Below are 18,791 nucleotides of genomic sequence, written 5' to 3' on the forward strand. Positions count from 1 at the left end.
TGAATGTACAAGGGTTTTACTCCAAAAGAAAAGGCCCGAAACAGAAATGAAGACGGCGCGCGGTTGTATTTGAATGAGCACATGAGTTAGCAGTATTGCCGTCTTTGTTTGTTCCCTAAAGGATCTTTTGTTATCAGCATTACTTATCAGTCAACAGTGGTCTTTGTCTCTGCAAATGGCCCCCCAATCAGCTGTCTATTTAGCTGCTCCTAACCTGTGGGTATATGCTAATTGGGTGCCTGGTTGGGGCCCAACGAGAGTGCGCATTTTAACGACAATGTTTTGTTTTTTATGGTACTAGGCGAGGAGTGTGTGCGTGTGTGAGAGAGAGAGAGAGAGAGGGGGGGGGGTGTACTGGAGAGACTGGAGAGTAGGGTGAGGGTGTGCGTGCGTGTTCGTGCGCGTGCAGGGGTTAATAAGGGGGCGGGGCCGTAGTAGCAGTAGTGTGTGTGTGTGTGTGTGTGTGTGTGTGTGTGTGTGTGTGTGTGTGGAGGGGGGGTGATGGCGTAAACGCCTGTCAGACAGAGCATCCTCAGTCCAGCAGGACAGCTGGGGGTCTCCACTCGCCTTTAAGAGCCCTGCAAGTCCAAGGACGCCCACTTCTTTAAACCCACCTCGGTGCGTAAAGAGCGCGCGCGTCAAATCAGCGAGCGAGCGAGCCGAGGACACAGACCATTCTGACCCCAGTTTATTTATTTTTATATATTTTTTCCCCCTTGTTTTGTGTCCCGTTCAGGTTTTCTGGAGGAAGTGACCTAACAAAGGCAGACGCGACAGGATTTGAAAAAAGAAACACATATTTCTGCTCTTTTTGGTTTTCTGAATCCTCTCCATCGGTGCCCCTCGTCCGGACGCCAGCATGATGTCCTATCTGAAGCAGCCGCCGTACACGGTGAACGGACTGAGCTTATCTACCTCCGGCATGGACCTGCTGCATCCGTCAGTGGGATACCCAGGTAATAGCCAGCGACACATTTTTTTTTTTTTTTTTTTAGAAGGACAACTTCTCAGACAATGAATCATAAATGAATACAGCCTGTGTGAACAGTCCGCATATTCTAAATTATACTAATTAACAATAACTCTTAAAACAAGTGACAATCTTCATGGGTCCGCACATTATAACATTTTCTGATAATTATAGACCTTATTTGCGATTACAGCAAAATGATGAGTTATCTAATAATACTATAATAGCTACTTCACTCATAAGGAAGCCATCATTGTAGTCTAGGCCTTAAAGACAATATTTTGGACATTTTCTGAGACAAAGACCCATATGTTGATGCAGAAATCTTTTAAATGAATAGGCCTGAGTCTTTAACTCGTTGAAATCTACTTATCGGGGGCTGTGTAAATTAATTTGTTAGTGATGTGTTAATAATTTACTATTTCCACAACCATTTTTTTTTTTTTACAGCAACCCCGCGCAAACAGAGGAGAGAGAGGACGACCTTTACTCGGGCCCAGCTCGATGTGCTGGAGAACTTATTCGCCAAGACTCGTTATCCTGATATCTTCATGAGAGAGGAGGTGGCCTTGAAGATCAACCTGCCTGAATCACGGGTTCAGGTGAGTCTTTATGCGGCCTTTAGCTGAACGCCAAAAGTCCATTTGTGGGTTTAACGCCGCAGTTTATTAATTTCTCCTTGGAGGCGAGAGACATCCTCATACAAAGTACCCTCTGTTGGAGAGCTTGTTGTGGCAGCCACTGATTATTGTCCTCAGGGACGATTTATTTCTCCATTTTTATCATTTATTTCCGTCGGAGATTGCTAAATCTAATAGAGAGACAAAGTTTGCCCACTTTGTAGCTGACGATAAACCATAGTGTGGTTACATGTAATCACAGGTAGCCTACTATCAAACTAATAGCCTATGTTATGAACACATAAAAAAGTTAAAGTTATAATGAAAATGAAAATGCCTTTTGTTTAGGCCCACATTGTTGGGCTTGTGGCTGCACAGCCCATAGCCTATAGTTAATTATCCTTTAAATTTAGCCTACCACTAGGCCTACATATAGGACCTCAAATATTGGGAGAAATGAGAAGTAGGCCCACACAAGCCATATTTTAATTACTTTGGTAGAAAACGGAATCAGTTTAAATGTGTTTCTTCTGCTCTTTTCAGGTATGGTTCAAGAACAGGAGAGCCAAATGTCGCCAGCAGGCCCAGCAAACCCAAAGCGGAGCGCAGAGCAAAACCGCCAGGCCGGTGAAGAAGAAAGGCTCTCCGGTCAGAGAGGCCAGCTCCGAGAGCGGCGCCAGCGGCCAGTTCACGCCGCCCTCGAGCACCTCAATCCCGGCTGTGAGCAGCAGCGCAGCGCCGGTCTCTATCTGGAGCCCGGCGTCCATCTCCCCCCTCTCAGACCCGCTGTCTACCTCCTCCTCGTCCTGCATGCAGCGCTCCTATCCCATGACCTACACCCAGGCGTCGGGGTACAACCAGGGCTACACGGGCTCCTCGTCCTACTTCAGCGGGATGGACTGCGGTTCTTACCTTTCGCCTATGCACCACCAGCTTTCTGCGGCGGGCTCCGCTATGAGCCCCATGGGCACCAGCGGGGTTTCCAGCCACCTGAGCCCGGCGTCTTCCCTCTCCACGTCGGCGTACGGAGCAGCAGGGCTGGGCTTCAGCGGCGCCGCAGACTGCCTGGACTATAAGGACCAAACAGCCTCCTCATGGAAACTCAATTTCAACGCAGACTGTTTGGATTACAAAGACCAAGCCTCATCGTGGAAATTTCAGGTTTTGTGAGAGGACAAACAGCTGAGAGGTGTTTTTTTTTCTCCTTCATGATTTTACAATAAACTTCAGACTATTCCTTAGCCCTATAGGTTGGGAGCATGAAGTCGTTGAAGTGGAGTAGGAGTGGTGTTTTCCACGACTAGGCCCCAACTTCTACCTCGGGCAGGACAGTGTAGGACTGCCAGCCAGCTGTCTCACTTGTTGGGTTAAATTATTGAACATTCAGAGTGAACTCTCCTTAACTTTGATCAAGGACACGGAACGAAATTGTTGACCAAGAAGAAAATGATCAAGAGAACTAAAGATTCAATACTTGGTTGAGTGTGGGGAATAGGTCAGCTTCTCCTAAGCTTCTTAAGGACGCCCCTCTCCTCTTTTTTTTTACTGGCAAACTGAAGGGCCCCTTTGATCAGAGCGTCGTACGTGTGTGTGTGTGTGTGTGTGTGTGTGTGTGTGTGAGAGAGAGAGAGAGAGAGAGAGAGAGAGAGAGCGAACCGAAGGAGAGCAGCTCTCAAGTGAACCTGGATGCACTATTTAATTTATGAGAAAAATGTTTATAAGACACTAGTTATAAGAGACAATCAGTCCGTTTGCGTGTGCTCATAAATGTTCCTGTTTTTTTTTTTTTTTTTTTATTATTATTATGCTTATTTTTTATTTCTGTGTTAGATTTTTTGAGATTGTGATTCTTTGTACCTGTATGCAATTTTGCCTCGCGCCACGCGATACAACCCAGCTGTGAATTTGATAGTTTTATTTTCTATGTCTCGAGTGTTAAATGATAAATTATTATTATAACGATATTAGTTTAAAAAATGGGCGAGTGCAGGATGATGAATCTATAGCCAGCAAGACAAGTCCATTTGAGCATCTGTGACAATTGGTTGTAAACTGCGATGAGAAGGACACACACACTAATAACAATAAAGAGCAAATTGAACTGACCCAACATTGTGACTGCATGTGTAAATCCATCTAAATCCTCTCTGGTTACTCCCCTACACAATAACAACAAACATGTATCTTAGTGGAGGGTAAATCCATTTGTGTACAGAGTTTTACCACTTTCTCTGGGCTGACATAAATCACCATGACCTTAATTTATTTATTAAAAGCATAGCAAAGCAAAGCAAAAAAAAAAAAAAAAAAAAAAAAAAAAACATGAAGTGGCTTTTTTTAATCAAAGCCACATGCAATTTTTGTTCAAATTAGTGGCTGTTTGGAAAACGGGGCGATAGCTCTGATTTATCCACCTTTTAAATTTACCAGTAGGCTACATCACTCTGCCTAAACCCCATAACCATAATTTCTGTCATGAACTCCCTCCATCGAGTGTAAGGCAAGGAGGAATGTGAATTATGGGAGAGCTATGTTAATCCCGTCTCATAAGGAGGATAATCCAACATTTTATTGACGGCTGCTCTTTGGTTCAGGGCGCACTGCGGGCCAGTTCACACGCTGAAGTGAGTCCTGTTGCTGAAAAGTGCAGGTTACTCTGACTCACACAAGTTAGGTCAAAAGAAGATGATAAGGTAGGCTCTAAGTGGACATTTTAATTCAGAGTGATGTTGCATGGCAATTAAAAAGCTGGGGAGAGGCGGGTGACTCGCAACCTCCAGTTTGTGATACCAGTATGAACAAATAAAACAAAAAGCATGGATTATCCAACCTTTTTCTTTCTTGTAAGAGCATAGGCTTACACTCATATATCTTGCATCACTTTCACTATAAGCTATATCTCATTAAGAACTGAGCGGGCAAGCAAAAACATTATTCCACTAATAAAACGTGGGCAGACTGAGTTGTGGTGGAGGTTTCCTGATCAATCTTTGGCTATTATCTAAACAATTGGCCCAGCCCCCAAATTATATGTTTTCTCAAATCATTGTGATAGGCCTGCTTTCAATCTTTAAGTCCATAGATGACTGGCTTTATGGCTTTATGGGAACACAATCTCTAATAAAACCACTTTAGCACAGCCCAGCATCTGTTTGAGGCTTTGTGATCAGGCCTATGGAGCATATGGATTTGTGTAGGGAGCAGAAAACCAACCGGCCTGTTTGGGGATGAGGAGGAGAGAGTATCTAAGCCTGGGCTCGTCCAGGGGGCCCATGGATTAAAGAAGAGGATTCATATCAGTCTAATTAGGGGATGACAGAAGACGTCAAAAAGGCCTCTAAAAACTTTGGCGTGACTTTTGCTGCCGCTGATGTGCTTTGTTGGCCAGTTGACCCCCAATTAGCAGCGAATGACACAAACAATTAAAGAGCAACAGGACAAACAGGGGACTGGTCTGACGGATCCAGCAGCTCCAAATCACATCTCTCTAGCATTGATCTGTACACTAATTTTAATTAGGAAATCCAGCTTTCCATATCGAAAAAAAGGATTAAAAAAAAAAAATCATATTGACAAACAATGAGGATTTAGCACATTTAGTCTTTCAGTCTTTCAGAGGCTATAGCCTTATATCATTTTACTACTACTACTACTACTACTACTACTACTACTACTACTACTACTAATAATAATAATAATAATAATAATAATAATTGTAAAAGAAAAATGAAAATGATTTGTTTTCGTCAATAATAGCTAATAATAGCTTAATAATAGCTATTTCAGGTATAATGCGGAAAATCGAGTTTTAGTTAACTGATCAGATGTTTTCGCAAACGGACAATTGGACTGGACTACGAATGATTTTTTTTAAAATTATTATTATTATTATTATTATTATTATTATTATTTTTTTTGGTCTAATCCAGTGGGTTTCTAGATAAATACATAGCTAACATTTTTTTAATTGATCATTTATTCATTTATTTTAAAATATTAACATTTTTTATTTTATTTTAATTATTGTTTCTTTTTGGTGGTAGATTTCCACATGAAAAAAAAAAAAATCACAGTAATAGCGTGTTTTAGAGAGCCTTGTATTCTCTAGGTGTTGGCGAGTCTCAGTCGTGGTCCTCAGGGGCCACAGAGCCAGGTGAATGTAATTAACTACCAGGCTGAGGAGAAACCCAGCGTGGGCTCTGGCTTCTGAGGACCAGGACCTGGCTGCGTTTTTCTTTCCTCTCTTGATCCTGAATTCATATCCAAAGCCTCAACAGGTTCAATAAATGCCCCATGGATTCAAACTTAGGATCTAAAATGTCAACAGAGAGCACTAAGTCACTCTTCATAAGCAGGAGGCCCGGGGCCCCCAAGTATCCATTCGGTTTTAATTAAGCACCAAGCGGCACTAAAGGGGACATATGGGTCCGGCAGACGCGCTTCATTAATCCTCTCATCGCATTTGAGGATGTTAAACAATAAAAAAGAGCCTCGGAAGCCTCTTCTTGGCCGAGGCGACAGCATATTTTGTCGACCGTCGCCCTGAGGCAGGGCTTTCCCAAGCGACCCCACTTCACCACGGCCAGGGATTTCCACTCTGTCCCCGACGGCAGAAAGAGGATCCGACACTTGGAAGGTGCTTACTGCTTCCAGTGGTGCTGGGCTGCCTACTCGAAGAAGTAGGTCCATTTCCTTATAGCCTACTGATGTCAAAACTAATAGGCTATGCTACAGTAGAGCTACTTTCCATAAGCTTATATTATTCTTTATTCCCATGGGAGCAATAGGCCTACCAGTTAGGCTAACTGTCATCACACTAGCCTTTGACTGAATATTACAGTCAGCCTAGAAATAAAACCAGCGGTTAATTCTGACCAGTTTAAAGAAAAAAAAAAAAATCTGTTTGGGAAGTCAAATCTTGTTTCCAGTCAAACTTGTGTTGGGCTAATCTTTACCTGAGAAAGTAAAGTCAAAGTTTTAGGCCTACCTCATGTCTCATATAGGCCTAATAGACCTTTTCCACAGCAGCCATTTTGGCATGAAATAGCAGGGTAAACATGGGTGTTACTAATGACATTAATTAAGATTCTGTTTCTTTTAAATGTAGCAGAGCCTTTCCAGTGAGCCAGCGTGAACACCAGGACCCTGGTGCTGTTGGTCTTTGGCTAAATGGAGCACAAACTCAAATAATGTCATTAGCAACATCCAAGTTTACCCTGCTATTTCATGCTAAAATGGCTGCTCTGAACAGGTCTATAAAGGATGGCTATAAACTAGTTACTGAAACATATAAATCAATAGATTTATACGAAACAAACAGACTGCAATTTTCCCTTCAATCTTATATTTACATAGCAAAAGACTAAGTTTTATATGTTTAGAGACAGCTGTGTTTCTGAAACTGAAACAGCAGGCCTAACGTGTTATAGTGTAACTGCATAAGCAAAGTAATCACATTAAGGCCATGCATTACTAAGCAACGAGTTGCCACCCAGAGCTGCTTCTCAGCCCTGCCATTCTCAGAAATATAATGTGTCCAAATCCATTATATTTGGTTATTCATTTTAAATTCAGTAGATCGCAGTCCAAACAGAGCATGAATTACCTGAAAATAAATGACTGAGAAATATTCCATAATGAAATTTCACCATTGGCCCATATTAGGCCTATATTATTCCTACAGGTAAAGGGTTAGCCTAATCATCTCAATGGTGGGTTTACAGTGACCTTTTTTCAATATCCCTTTGTTAAAGAAAAATAATTCAACAAATGCAATTTAAAATGCAATCATGTTCCTGAATACTGACTCACAGTTTTGCTGAGATTTTTATTTTATTTTATTTATTTTATTTATTTATTTATTTTTTTCCAATAAAAAAGCCCATGTATCAGCTTCAGTTAGAGCTGTGGCAACAGTGACTGGGCTTTTTGTTCACACCACTCAGGTTCAAACAGGGATCAGACAAACATGTTCACTATAGTCTGGAGGAGAACAGAGGCAAGTCACGAATCACCAAGAAATGTCTATGATGCAGTAATTTGGGCCTGCCGATAATTTGGTGATGAAGATTAACGATGCCCCTCATAAATAAATCAAACAAACAAGTCGCATGTAAGTGTAAATATAAGTCAGAGGGGCAACGTTGGCAACAGGCCTCAACATTTGAATAATTGCCATTGGTAAGTGGGATGTGAACCTTATTTGTGAGCAGCAGATACATAAAATAAGCACAAACAAGATAAGCTGAATGGCTGTGTGTGTTTTTTTCCACAGAACAGAACCTCGGAGATAAACGGCCAATTTGTTGGTGAGAATTTAACTGAAGACCATTGTTATGCAGAAGCATGTGTCCTACATTCCCACGGAGGCAATGTCTATCACATATCAGCACACCAACACATACATAATTCATCCACAACGACAACAGTCATGGAATCTCATTTAAATTAATCAAACAATAGCGTTTCTGTACTCCTATATGGCCCGTGAGTCTGGCGGCTGGGGAATATGGTAAATGCTCGTACACAGTCCAAGGTTAACGCCTCCTGACCTTCTCCATGCGAGTTAAGCCATGTCATGTTTAGAGTGATTTCATCTCATGGATTTACTCTGTTGGATGAGATTAAACTCTATTTTATCAGATGCACACACTAAATGTTGCCATGTGCCATTTTAATGGGACTTAAAAGCAACACAAAATGGTCCTTTAATTGCTCTCAACACTGAGGAACCACTGGTTAGCTTTAGCTCACTCTGAGAGTCCTGAGTTCCTTCGCAGCTCTCTTATTCTGGTGTAATTGCAGCATAACAAAATATAAATTAGGAATCATTTAACATAGAACTATTACAGCAAATAAATATATATTTATATTATGTATTTCCATCTTTTTCTAATGGTGTATTTTTCTGAAGCTACAATAGAAATCAGTGAATCAGGTGAATTATCAGTCTATAAATTTCACTTTGCAAATGTAATGCAATGGCAAACTCGGAAAACGGTTACCTTATTTTATCCCATCCATCACTTATTTATAAAATCACATAAATGAGGTTTATCTGTTGGCATGGCTAGTGTTACTGCTGAGTTGCAGCATGATGCACAAACATCACTTTAATGTAAAATTGTATCTTTAGATATTACACATCAAGAGAAGCACGGCTGGAGAACGGCAGCTATTCCTTGAACCGTGGAGGTAAAAATGCAGTTGTAAAAAAAGTACAATATACACTAACTGATAAAATTTGATAACTGGTGTTAATTATTGTTGTTTTATTTCTTAGGATAGAAAAATCTGTGTTATAGCTCCAAGTTGGCCCTGTGTTACAAAGTGAACAAACTGTTGGTAATCACAAGATAAGTGTTTGACATTGTGCTTAATTTTGCCGGGTATGAGTGTGAATATTTGCATTATTGTGCACAAAAATGGAGAAAAAGAGGGTATACTGTGTATAGTGGGTTCATGTGAACATTTATTTTGGACCTGTTCCAATTTCTAATGAAAATTGCTGCAAAAGATGCTCACACAGCGGACCTCCTGAGTGCCGCTATAATAATAATAGCTGCTTTCACCTTCTGTTGATGCTATTTTTACATTGCATGTATGACACACGGCATGCATGATTTTAATTTCCCAAAGTCACGTGTTAAAACTGACACCATGACGTGAGCAAACAGGATGATTTAAAAAAAAAAAAAAACATGAGATATAATGAGATACAGTGATCAGTTTGCTCCTCGTGAAATGCAGCTCCCACATCCATGAGCACGTTTGAATTGAGGCCAGAATTTCCATTCACCTGTATGCAAATAGGTGTCGTGTCAGCAAGTTTGCCCCATTTAGGAAAACCTGTGTAAAGTACAGATTACATGAGGACTGGCCTGCTTCAAATCATAAATGTATGTGGTATATTTCATAATCTGTACATTAATCCCACCTAATAATAATTCACGTTATCCAGAATTGTGGATAATGATTCATTTTCAAGTGATGAGTGTGTTATGAATCTACTGAAAGCCCTTTTAATGTACGAGCTGGTGAATTTTGGAAGTAAATTATTATGACTTTTGAGTGGTATTGTAATTTAAGTCAGGTCGCCACACTTATATGGTCTGAGTTAAAGATGTGCTATTGTCAGCAGATGAAATGCAGCTCAGTACAAACACACACACACACACACACAAACGTACACACACACACACACACACACACACACACACACACACACACACACAAACATACACACACACACACACACACACAAAGCTGAAAGCTGATTACAGGTTTTAAAGAAAATCCAACATATGTAAAAAAAAATAAATTGCCATTTGAGAATTAGAGCTTTACATAGAGTTAATGCCTAGTTAATGTTTCTTTCCTCCTTTTTTTTTTCCAATGCACCCATTTCAACCTTTCAACCCCAGGATTATACTGACAGTGGACGGTCAGCCAACAAAGCACTCCTGCAGCCCTTATGCGAACAGACCATTAGTAGGGGGGAAAAAATCATAAATCTCCTCATAAGAGCAAAAGGGAGATGTTCAAATAACGGATTACATGCATCTAATGGCCAAATTTGCTTCCATAAGCTTGTTGTGAGGCTAAAAGCATTTGACGCAAACAGACGATTGAGCGAGGCTTTGTCGAGCGGGGGGTGTGTGGGACCCAGAGGAGTGCATGCAGATCCAAAAATAATAAAAAAAAAAAAACCTGAACCTGATGTGCAATAACAATGACATAAAATGAAAAATATATATACCTGCACAGTCGGATGGTGCTTAGTTGCTGCTTTACTTATAGCAGGAATTTTAAATTAAGGTGATAGTGACACCTCCACTCCCTGTCCAGCTGTCTATAAACCACAAAATACGTTTCAGTCCACTTGTGTGACGTGTGTGTAGGTGTTGTGTGTGTGTGTGTGTTATTTTACACCCTGAAACACTGAGCTAGAATTGCTGCTGAAATTACTTGAAATTCCCCTGCCACCCGGGTCAAGGTCAAAACTGTTAACATTCCTGTGAATAGGAAGTTTGATATGTTGCATAAAGTGGAGCAAACCTGAACTTGAATTTTACTTGTGCAGTTTTTTTTTTCCTAGCAATGCGCGACTTGTTAGACGAGCAGAGACGTCAACTGCCAAAAGCTACCCTGTCCTAGCGTTACAATAAAGAAGTCAAAGGTCATGGGGCCACCCTCGCGCCTGAGACACAATGGTACAGTGTGGCAAATCTAGGAAACTTTATTATAACCCCATTAGAGTCCATCATCAGTGCAAATAGTGTCTGTCATCTGCTTTAAAAAGAACACGATCCTCCAAGAGGAAGCAGAGATGCATTTAGGAACGGACGCCGTAGGCCTTACATTTATGGGTTTCCCAGCTTCTATCGCTCTGTCACCCCTCCTCCCCCCTTCTCTCTCTCTCTCTTGGCAGATGGAGAGGTAGTACAGTAGAGGAGGATGGATGCGGAGTTTGTTGACAGATGCCCCTCACACCACCCCACCCCATCCTGGCCCACCTGTTAAGGACAGCCGTGGGCTCCTGGTAGCGAGCGTGTCTGTTGTGGATGCACACGGTGACGAGGCAGGGGAGGGGCTGCCTGGAAATGCTGGCACGTGCTCCGTCTGATTACACGTATTGTGCATGTGTGTGTGTTTGCGAGCGCGTCTCCGTATGCGTGTGAATGCGTGCAGGTGTGTGTGTGTGTATATATATATGTGTTCGCTGTGTCCTGTAGCATATAAAACAAAGAGTGTGCAAAAGCAATGAGTTTATGAGCTGGCGGATCAGTGAGTGTGTGTGCATTCGTGAGTGTGTGGGTGTGTGTTTAGGGGAGCAGGAGGAGTGTGCCCTCTCTGCACCCCCACAGCCGCCACACGCCTGACCACCTGCTCTGGGATTAGAGAGCATGCGGATTACACGCGTCACAATGGAGATACACAAACACAAATATACCCGCGTCCAACAAAGGACACACACACCGGACAGCTAATGGCTTTTAGCATCTTCAATATTTCCATAGTTTGGAAAATAATGGGCCCAGACTCAATACATGATATGTCAACTTGTGGGCATGTCTACCCGTACTTACAGGTGCAGCAGAGATGATGGGCATCCTCATTTTGACAGCAAATTTTGGGCATATAATTGACAAATATGACTTTCAGATTGGGTTGACATATCAGATGAATAGTTTCTCTTATTTTCTGGGATTCATATTTGCATGTGTTTATTGAAAAAGGCATTTATTGCACCATTCCTCCTGGGGAGTGGCTGTTTTGCATGCGAGTAAGCCGCCCGGCGAGGTATTTTGCCATGCCCGCTCCACTTTGACCCACAACAGATCTGCTGTCCTACTTAACACACATAAACACACTGTGACGTCAATGCAGAGAAACCAACAGGCCAGCACGACCAAGAAACAAGGTCAGGATTGCTTCGGAGACAATAAAAAAAAACAAACAATAACATAACATTAACATGGACAACAAAAGCGGGGCCAAAATAAACAACAACTGTCATTCACAGTAACTTATAACGGTGCTAAGGACACTATCGGTAGTCTTTGTACGTTACATCAGGGCCCCATGCTCAAACCACAGCCCAGACAAATAGCGTTTCTCCAGACAATGTCCTCAGAAGAATAGGGATGACAGGGACCCAGTGGAGCATGCTTAGCCATTTGTCTGCATGTCCTCATATCATTCGGAGGTCGGGAACATAGAGGTTATTCAAATCAACATATTTTTTCATCTCTGTGATGATGTAATGTGGTAACAACATGATCAATAAGCAGTTTTACAATCAGATTTTGATGGCATGTTTGAACTCAGCTCAGGTGTTTGAACATATCACAGAAATTTCTAAATAGCCATGCAAAAAGAATGCCTGAATACTGTTTTTTAATTTCATTGACCAGGTTATTTACGATAATCTGGTTTCTGGTGTGCATGTAATTTTAGACATTGCTGGCCCTGGCATTTATGAAGCTGCATTATCTGGAGCAAAAATCTTCAGTACACATGAAGTGTCAGGCGTCTGACTGTAGAGGGTGGTTGTCACGTCCCGTGTGTTTCATTAACCACTTGTTAGTTGATGGAGGTGTGTTAGTGAGGAGCGGGAGGCGGGATTTGAGGGAAGACGCTGTTCCTTTGGGTGGCTGGTGTGTTTCCATTCTGGGGGGTGGGGTGGGGTGCTCTGCTGTCCCCCTCTTCCTCGCCTCCTTGCGCCCCATGGGGTTAGTGGGTTTGTTTTGCTAATGACCCCATCCCGTTATGACCTCATTCGGTTTGCGCTCAGTAATTGGTGGCACACTGACACACTGCGGGGTCGGGGGAGGGGCTCACGCATGCAGGCCGATCCCATTGTAAACATTCCTCCTTGACAAATAAGGTATTGTTATTGACGATTAACGGCAATGAGGGACAGTGTGTGTGCATGTGTGTGTGTGTGTGTGTGTGGGCGAGGTAAAGGCTGGGGGGAGGATGGTGGTGGGGGTATGGGGAGTGATGAGGATTAGGGTGACGAATAATGAGAAGAAGAATGAGGATGATGAGGACACAGTGATGATTAACCTCAGCATTCTGTACATGGCTTGTGGCAGTGCTGATGATGATGACTTCAGCAATTTATTTTTAGTTCTTTCTAAGATTATCCACACTTTCAACAGCTACGAAGTTCACTGTGACTGCGCCGCACTTGTACAGTTCCCACATGAAATAGGAAGTCTGGCCTCTCCTGTAAAAATGAAAGTTTAGTTAATGTGAAACAGACATGCAGAAATGCAACATATGTACAGGGATATGTAAGGGATTTCCATAAATGGCATATATGACCACGTTATATATCTATAATTGAAACATATTCTAATTTTGCACCTTTTTATATGTATGTAGACAGCCACTACACTCAATGGCCACTTTAGTAGGTATACCTGTACAATCTAATACCATCCAACCCAACTGTTCTGCCATAAACTTTCCTTACCTGATGCCTATAATGCTCCGGTTTTCTTTTTGTCACAGTGACAGAGGTGTTCCTTCAATTCTATGTTTGGCATTGAGGTCATAGTTAGTGCTGCTGATGTACTGGACTGAATTTTACTGAGAGGTGTTTCTAATATTTTGTTTCCCTCATGTATATATAAGTAGGAAGGACAAAAAAATCAGAAACACCTCTGAATATAATGTGGTCCAGTACAAGACCTCTTCAAAGTACAACCTCAGTAATAAACACTGAATTAAATTTCCACATTCTTCACAATGTCAACAAAAACAGAACATTATAAGCTTTCTTAAAATGAAGAACATGGCAGAGCTGCTGCATTGAACTGCATTAGATTGTACAGGTGAACGTCATAAAGAGTGGCCACACACAGTGGTCCAACACATATGACATTGCTTTCATATATGGATATGTATAATTTACACACATATGTTTCACATTTATACACACATACACACAGTGATATAGTAATATGTTTGGTTCATGTATGACTATATATGGAGCATATATTCTGTGGTATGGGGGAAATATTTTGATAATTTTCTCTCACACCCTCCATCTCTCACCCAGCCTCATTACTTTATATGACTTACTGTAACGTGACACATAATTATCACCTTAAGGTCTGCGTGTGTTTTGTTTGTATGTGTGTGTATGCTGTATGCCTTCTGTGAGAAATGCCTGAGGTCATCCATGGGGATGCCTAATGTGTCTGTTTACACACCATTATTCAAATGAATGCCAGGCCGACTGTGTAGTCATGTGTGTGTTCATGTGTTGGTGTGTTTTTATGTGTGCATATATTTTAGTGAGGAAATGCACCAGTGAGCCCAGACAAGCCACATGAGAGCAATCAGTATGAATTTGAGTAGTTACACAAATTCTTATTAATTATACTGTAATTATTGATCTCAGTTAATTATCATACTTTATCCACTCTGGGCTTGTGTGTTAATGTGTGTGTGTCAGGTGTTAACTATGCCACATGCCAGTGCCCACCACAGGATCCTGCCAGAATAAGTGAGAGGTTGACTATTTGTTTATACCCAGACAAAAAGTGCACACACTCATCACCACACACGTGCACGCGCGCTCACAAATGCAAACATACACACGCACAGGCTTGCTTTTCTCTCTCAGCGGGTGGCGTTTAAAGTCATTTCTGCAGTTCCACCCCCCTCCTCCTCCTCTGCTCCCCTTCTTCCCTCTCTTCATCCCACTATCACATCGGACAGGGTCTACTTATAGTACCACGCCAGAGAGAAGAGAATGGGGAGAGAAAGGGTATTATGACAGTGAGGAGAGAAAGAGAGGGAGCGGGAGAAAAGAAAAGGCAGACAGGGTATTATGAGAGAGAGGGATGAGAGCAGTGAAGGCATTTGGAGTCTTTATTCGCCTTCCTAAGCCACGGGCTGCGCTCCCAATCCGATTGGTCGATACGGCCAGGCATGTAAATGAAATGCAAAGCAGAGAGACCCTGACTTCCCTTTGCCAATTTGTGGGCCCCTTTTTTCCCTCTTCCTTCGCTGATGGTTTCTTTCTTTTATCAATCTGTCTTCCTCGCAACGTGGTGCCTTTCCTCCTCAGTATCACTGTGTAGCTCCCTCAACCTCTGATTCTCTCTCTCTTTCTCTCTCTCTCTCTCTCTCTCACTCTCTCTGTGGAAGATAATGATTTGCCTTTTCTGTGAGAGCTGAACTCTGCACTTCTCTAATGTTCAGCTCCAAGGATTTAATCCACCGAGGCTTTTTTATTTCCTGGGAAACTCCAGTGGTGATTAAGCATATGCTCTAGTGTCTGTGCGTGTATGTGTGTGTGTGTGTGTGTGTGTGTACACCCTTACATGTCCTCATACACTGTTTGTATAGGGTGGGCACTGAGTCCATTAGAGGATGCTTGCTCTAATACACCATGCACGCTCTTGCATCCTCTTCGGCTGCAGTTTTCTACAACTGATGTGAACCAAAAAGCTCTCAACACATTATTTGTTTTCTAAGATTTATTAGTCGGAATATCACGAACCACTCCATGTGGGACAGCCATCTCATTTAGGGCCTGCATTGAACACACACACACACACACACACACACACACACACACACACACACACACACACACACACTAATAAATAAATAAATAAGTAAATGTTTAAATGAGGGAGGGTGTGTTGACACTAAACTCATCCCAGGGGGCAGAGTGTCTCTAATGGGGGCTCTGGCTGCGTAAAGCCCTGGCTGTGAGATTTAGGTTGCAGTTTATTTATTTTTTTAAAGAATCTAATCAGCTCCAGCAGTCTTTCGTGCTTTTTTTTTTTTTTTTTCTTTACAGAATGGGACGGGATGACAGGCCGATAGATGGGGCAGGAGTGATGACAGTTTTAAGTGCAGACAAATGGTTCAGTCTGTCACAGATTAAATATGCCCACCACCGCTGTAATCCCTGTAGCTCTGCCAAATTGGGCTTTGCTTCCCTACCCGGCCTGAACTGAATGAGTGGAGACAGGAACAGGAGAATGGACACGCACAAAACCAACCGGACTCTGCAACTTCAGGTTCTGACTTTTTTCAGGGTTTATTTTGTGCTCACAAAAGATATAAACTCTCAGGCTCAACTTGACCTCAAATGCACAAAGACGGGTGAAAGAGCTGAGGGTGAATTCTTAAAAACTACGAACAGCAAAGTAAGTAAAACAGTATTACAAGCACACATGACTGAGAGAGAGAGAGAGAGAAACCATTAAGTAGGTTATTAGAATTGCACATGCAAGTGGCGGCAAAATGAAGTTCAGAGAGGAGATCTCCTCCAGTGGCCAGTGGTCACGGTTTCTGATTGTTCATCATGCAAACACTGCCACCTGCAGGCCGCTGCTGTAAATACAGTTGGTTTACAGCATGTTTATTCACATGCATGTACTGAAAGACACACACACACACACACACACACACACACATAGCACACAAAAAAAGAATAAAAGACACAGCAAATGAAGACAGAGTTGCCTGATATCAATGAATGTAAAAACAGCGTAAATGGAGCAACTGCCATGACGTCATTTGTTTGAATAATTAACTGACAAAATAAGCAGTGTGAGACAGGACTTCATAGCAGAAGTGTGGTAACTCGGTTGAATTGCCTGTATCAGATGCGCAGCATGGTGTTCATGCCCAAAGTCACCAGAGTCTCCCGACCATCAATGTACTTGAGTAAAACTGCTCTCCCGTATGATACATGAGAACTACAAAAAGGCACAATTCTCTTAAGATAAGGCATATAATATCCAAACAATTAATTAATCTTTGAGCTATATAGGCTACAAGTATTGCAATGATCCCCTCAAGACATTTCTACTCACTGGTAGAGTGAGGCCAACATTAGCCAATGCTCTACTTAAAATTTTGTTGGCCAATGAAAGGTGGTGAGCGCATGTTTTGTGTGTGTGTGTATGTGTGTGTGTGTGTGTGTGTGTGTGGGTGTGCCATCTTTGCCAGCACTCCGGCTAGGCAGGAGTGGCATGTGCCGTTTCATGAATGCATGGCATCAGCTGTGAGGATGTTGGTGTTGCTCAGTCAGTGTGAGTCAATATGTTGTCACCCAGGAAAACACATGCATTGAAATTTTGTCATGTCATGTTAATCCATTGAGAAATTCTGTGACTTCTGTGGTATGCCACACCCTCACCCTTTTAACTGAATGGTCTGAAAGTTACTTATGTCCTCTGTGGCCCATGACACAGCTGGTCAGAGTTCGGTGATGATGTGTCAATCCGCTCAGAGGCTATGAGCCTTTTCCTGATATGCCACGCCCACTGCCATGCCCCCTTTTGGCCAAGGGGTGAGAAAAGTTTGCTACTTTCTCCTTGGCCCATTACCAACCTGTAATTAGGTCCTCTTGGAAGCCCTTCAAGAATCCCTGAGGGACCTGACTTTGAAAATCACTAATCTAAGTCACCATTGTAAGGATAATACATGTGTGTGTCTTTTACATGCTTAAACTAAGTCCCAGTGTCAATTTGTCTGAAGGAGTCTGAAGGAACTGCACAGCATGTAACATGCGTGATCGGCACGTATCGTAGGATCCTATCAAAAGAAAATTAATTCATCACACCTCAGTGACCCTAAGTGAGATTTTTGTTTTGAATAAGACCAGCATCTTTATTGCTGGACAGAAAATCCATGACACCGTGTTGCAAGCAATAAGCAGCATTGCTATGACAGAATTACACTCACACACAAAATATCCCCCACCCCCCCCCCCACCACACACACACACACACACACACACACCCACGCACAACTTCAAAACAAGGTAGAGGCAGTGAGGCACTCAGCAAAAAGTAATTGTTGTAATGTTTTTAAGAAATAGGGCATGTTTTAGACTTTAACTTTTAAATACCTTGAGAACCATTACATTATTATTATTACTACTATTACTATTAGCCTACCACTATTACTACCACTATTATTATTATTACTACCATAATTACTGCTTTCATTGTTCATTTTCCTTCTCTATTACCCATAGATTTCTATCTTCTATATGGGAAAGATAAACACACAAACAAACAAACAAATAGATAAATAAACCCAAAAATGCTTTATGTAAAGTGGTTACAAAAATAGAATAACCCAGTGCCAACAGGGAGAGACATATATAGGTAAAAATGCAGCCTGCTATGCTCATTACCCAGTGAAGCAGGTGTGTGCTATGCCACCGTAATGCTGACATCACTTCCCAGGTGTGCGGTTAGAGACTGAACCGGCCTGGTAGGACTGTCCCGGGACAAATCCTCCGTCTCACAGCAAGTGATGCACTTTATATTTCTGGAAAACAGCAACAGCAGCTTTGTCTGGAATAATACAAGAGCTGGGTGTTTAGCATGAGCAGCGGGCCCGGGCTCTGTGTATTTTGTCTTGTGCTTAACATGTGACTCCTGTTCACTACAGTATAAGCAATAATAATAATAATAATAATAATAACAACAACAACAACAACAACAAAAACAATAATAATGATAATAATAATAATAATATAATGATAATGAAAGTGAAATCGTTTAGTATCACTTGGTGCATATGCGTGTGTGTGTGTGTGTGTGTGTGTGTGTGTCTCGATGTGTGTATTGGTTGGCAGGTGTGTGTGAGACTGCATCCTGAAGTGAGCTACAGTACACTGACAAGGAGGAGGCCCACCACAACACACA

At 42.0% G+C, this 18,791-nt stretch overlaps 1 protein-coding gene across 1 annotated transcript; it reads left to right on the forward strand.

Moving 5' to 3' along the window:
- Positions 1 to 638: 638 nt before the first annotated feature.
- On the forward strand, positions 639 to 3,674 carry LOC115356137 (homeobox protein OTX2-like). The gene is made up of 3 exons (XM_030047172.1): positions 639 to 956; positions 1,421 to 1,572; positions 2,134 to 3,674. Exons 1-3 carry the CDS (start codon positions 860 to 862, stop codon positions 2,758 to 2,760), a joined length of 876 nt encoding a protein of 291 aa, XP_029903032.1. The 5' UTR covers positions 639 to 859; the 3' UTR covers positions 2,761 to 3,674.
- Positions 3,675 to 18,791: the final 15,117 nt, after the last annotated feature.

The sequence above is a fragment of the Myripristis murdjan genome, chromosome 24, assembly GCF_902150065.1.
Source record: "Myripristis murdjan chromosome 24, fMyrMur1.1, whole genome shotgun sequence".
Lineage (NCBI taxonomy): Eukaryota > Metazoa > Chordata > Actinopteri > Holocentriformes > Holocentridae > Myripristis > Myripristis murdjan.

What these genes read in the sequence shown, in the direction of transcription:
- LOC115356137 (XM_030047172.1), top strand. Translation starts at nt 860, where the DNA reads ATGATGTCCTATCTGAAGCAGCCGCCGTACACGGTGAACGGACTGAGC. An exon ending in TCCGTCAGTGGGATACCCAG is followed by an intron (nt 957 to 1,420) that starts GTAATAGCCAGC and finishes TTTTTTTTACAG; the next exon opens with CAACCCCGCGCAAACAGAGG. An exon ending in TGCCTGAATCACGGGTTCAG is followed by an intron (nt 1,573 to 2,133) that starts GTGAGTCTTTAT and finishes TGCTCTTTTCAG; the next exon opens with GTATGGTTCAAGAACAGGAG.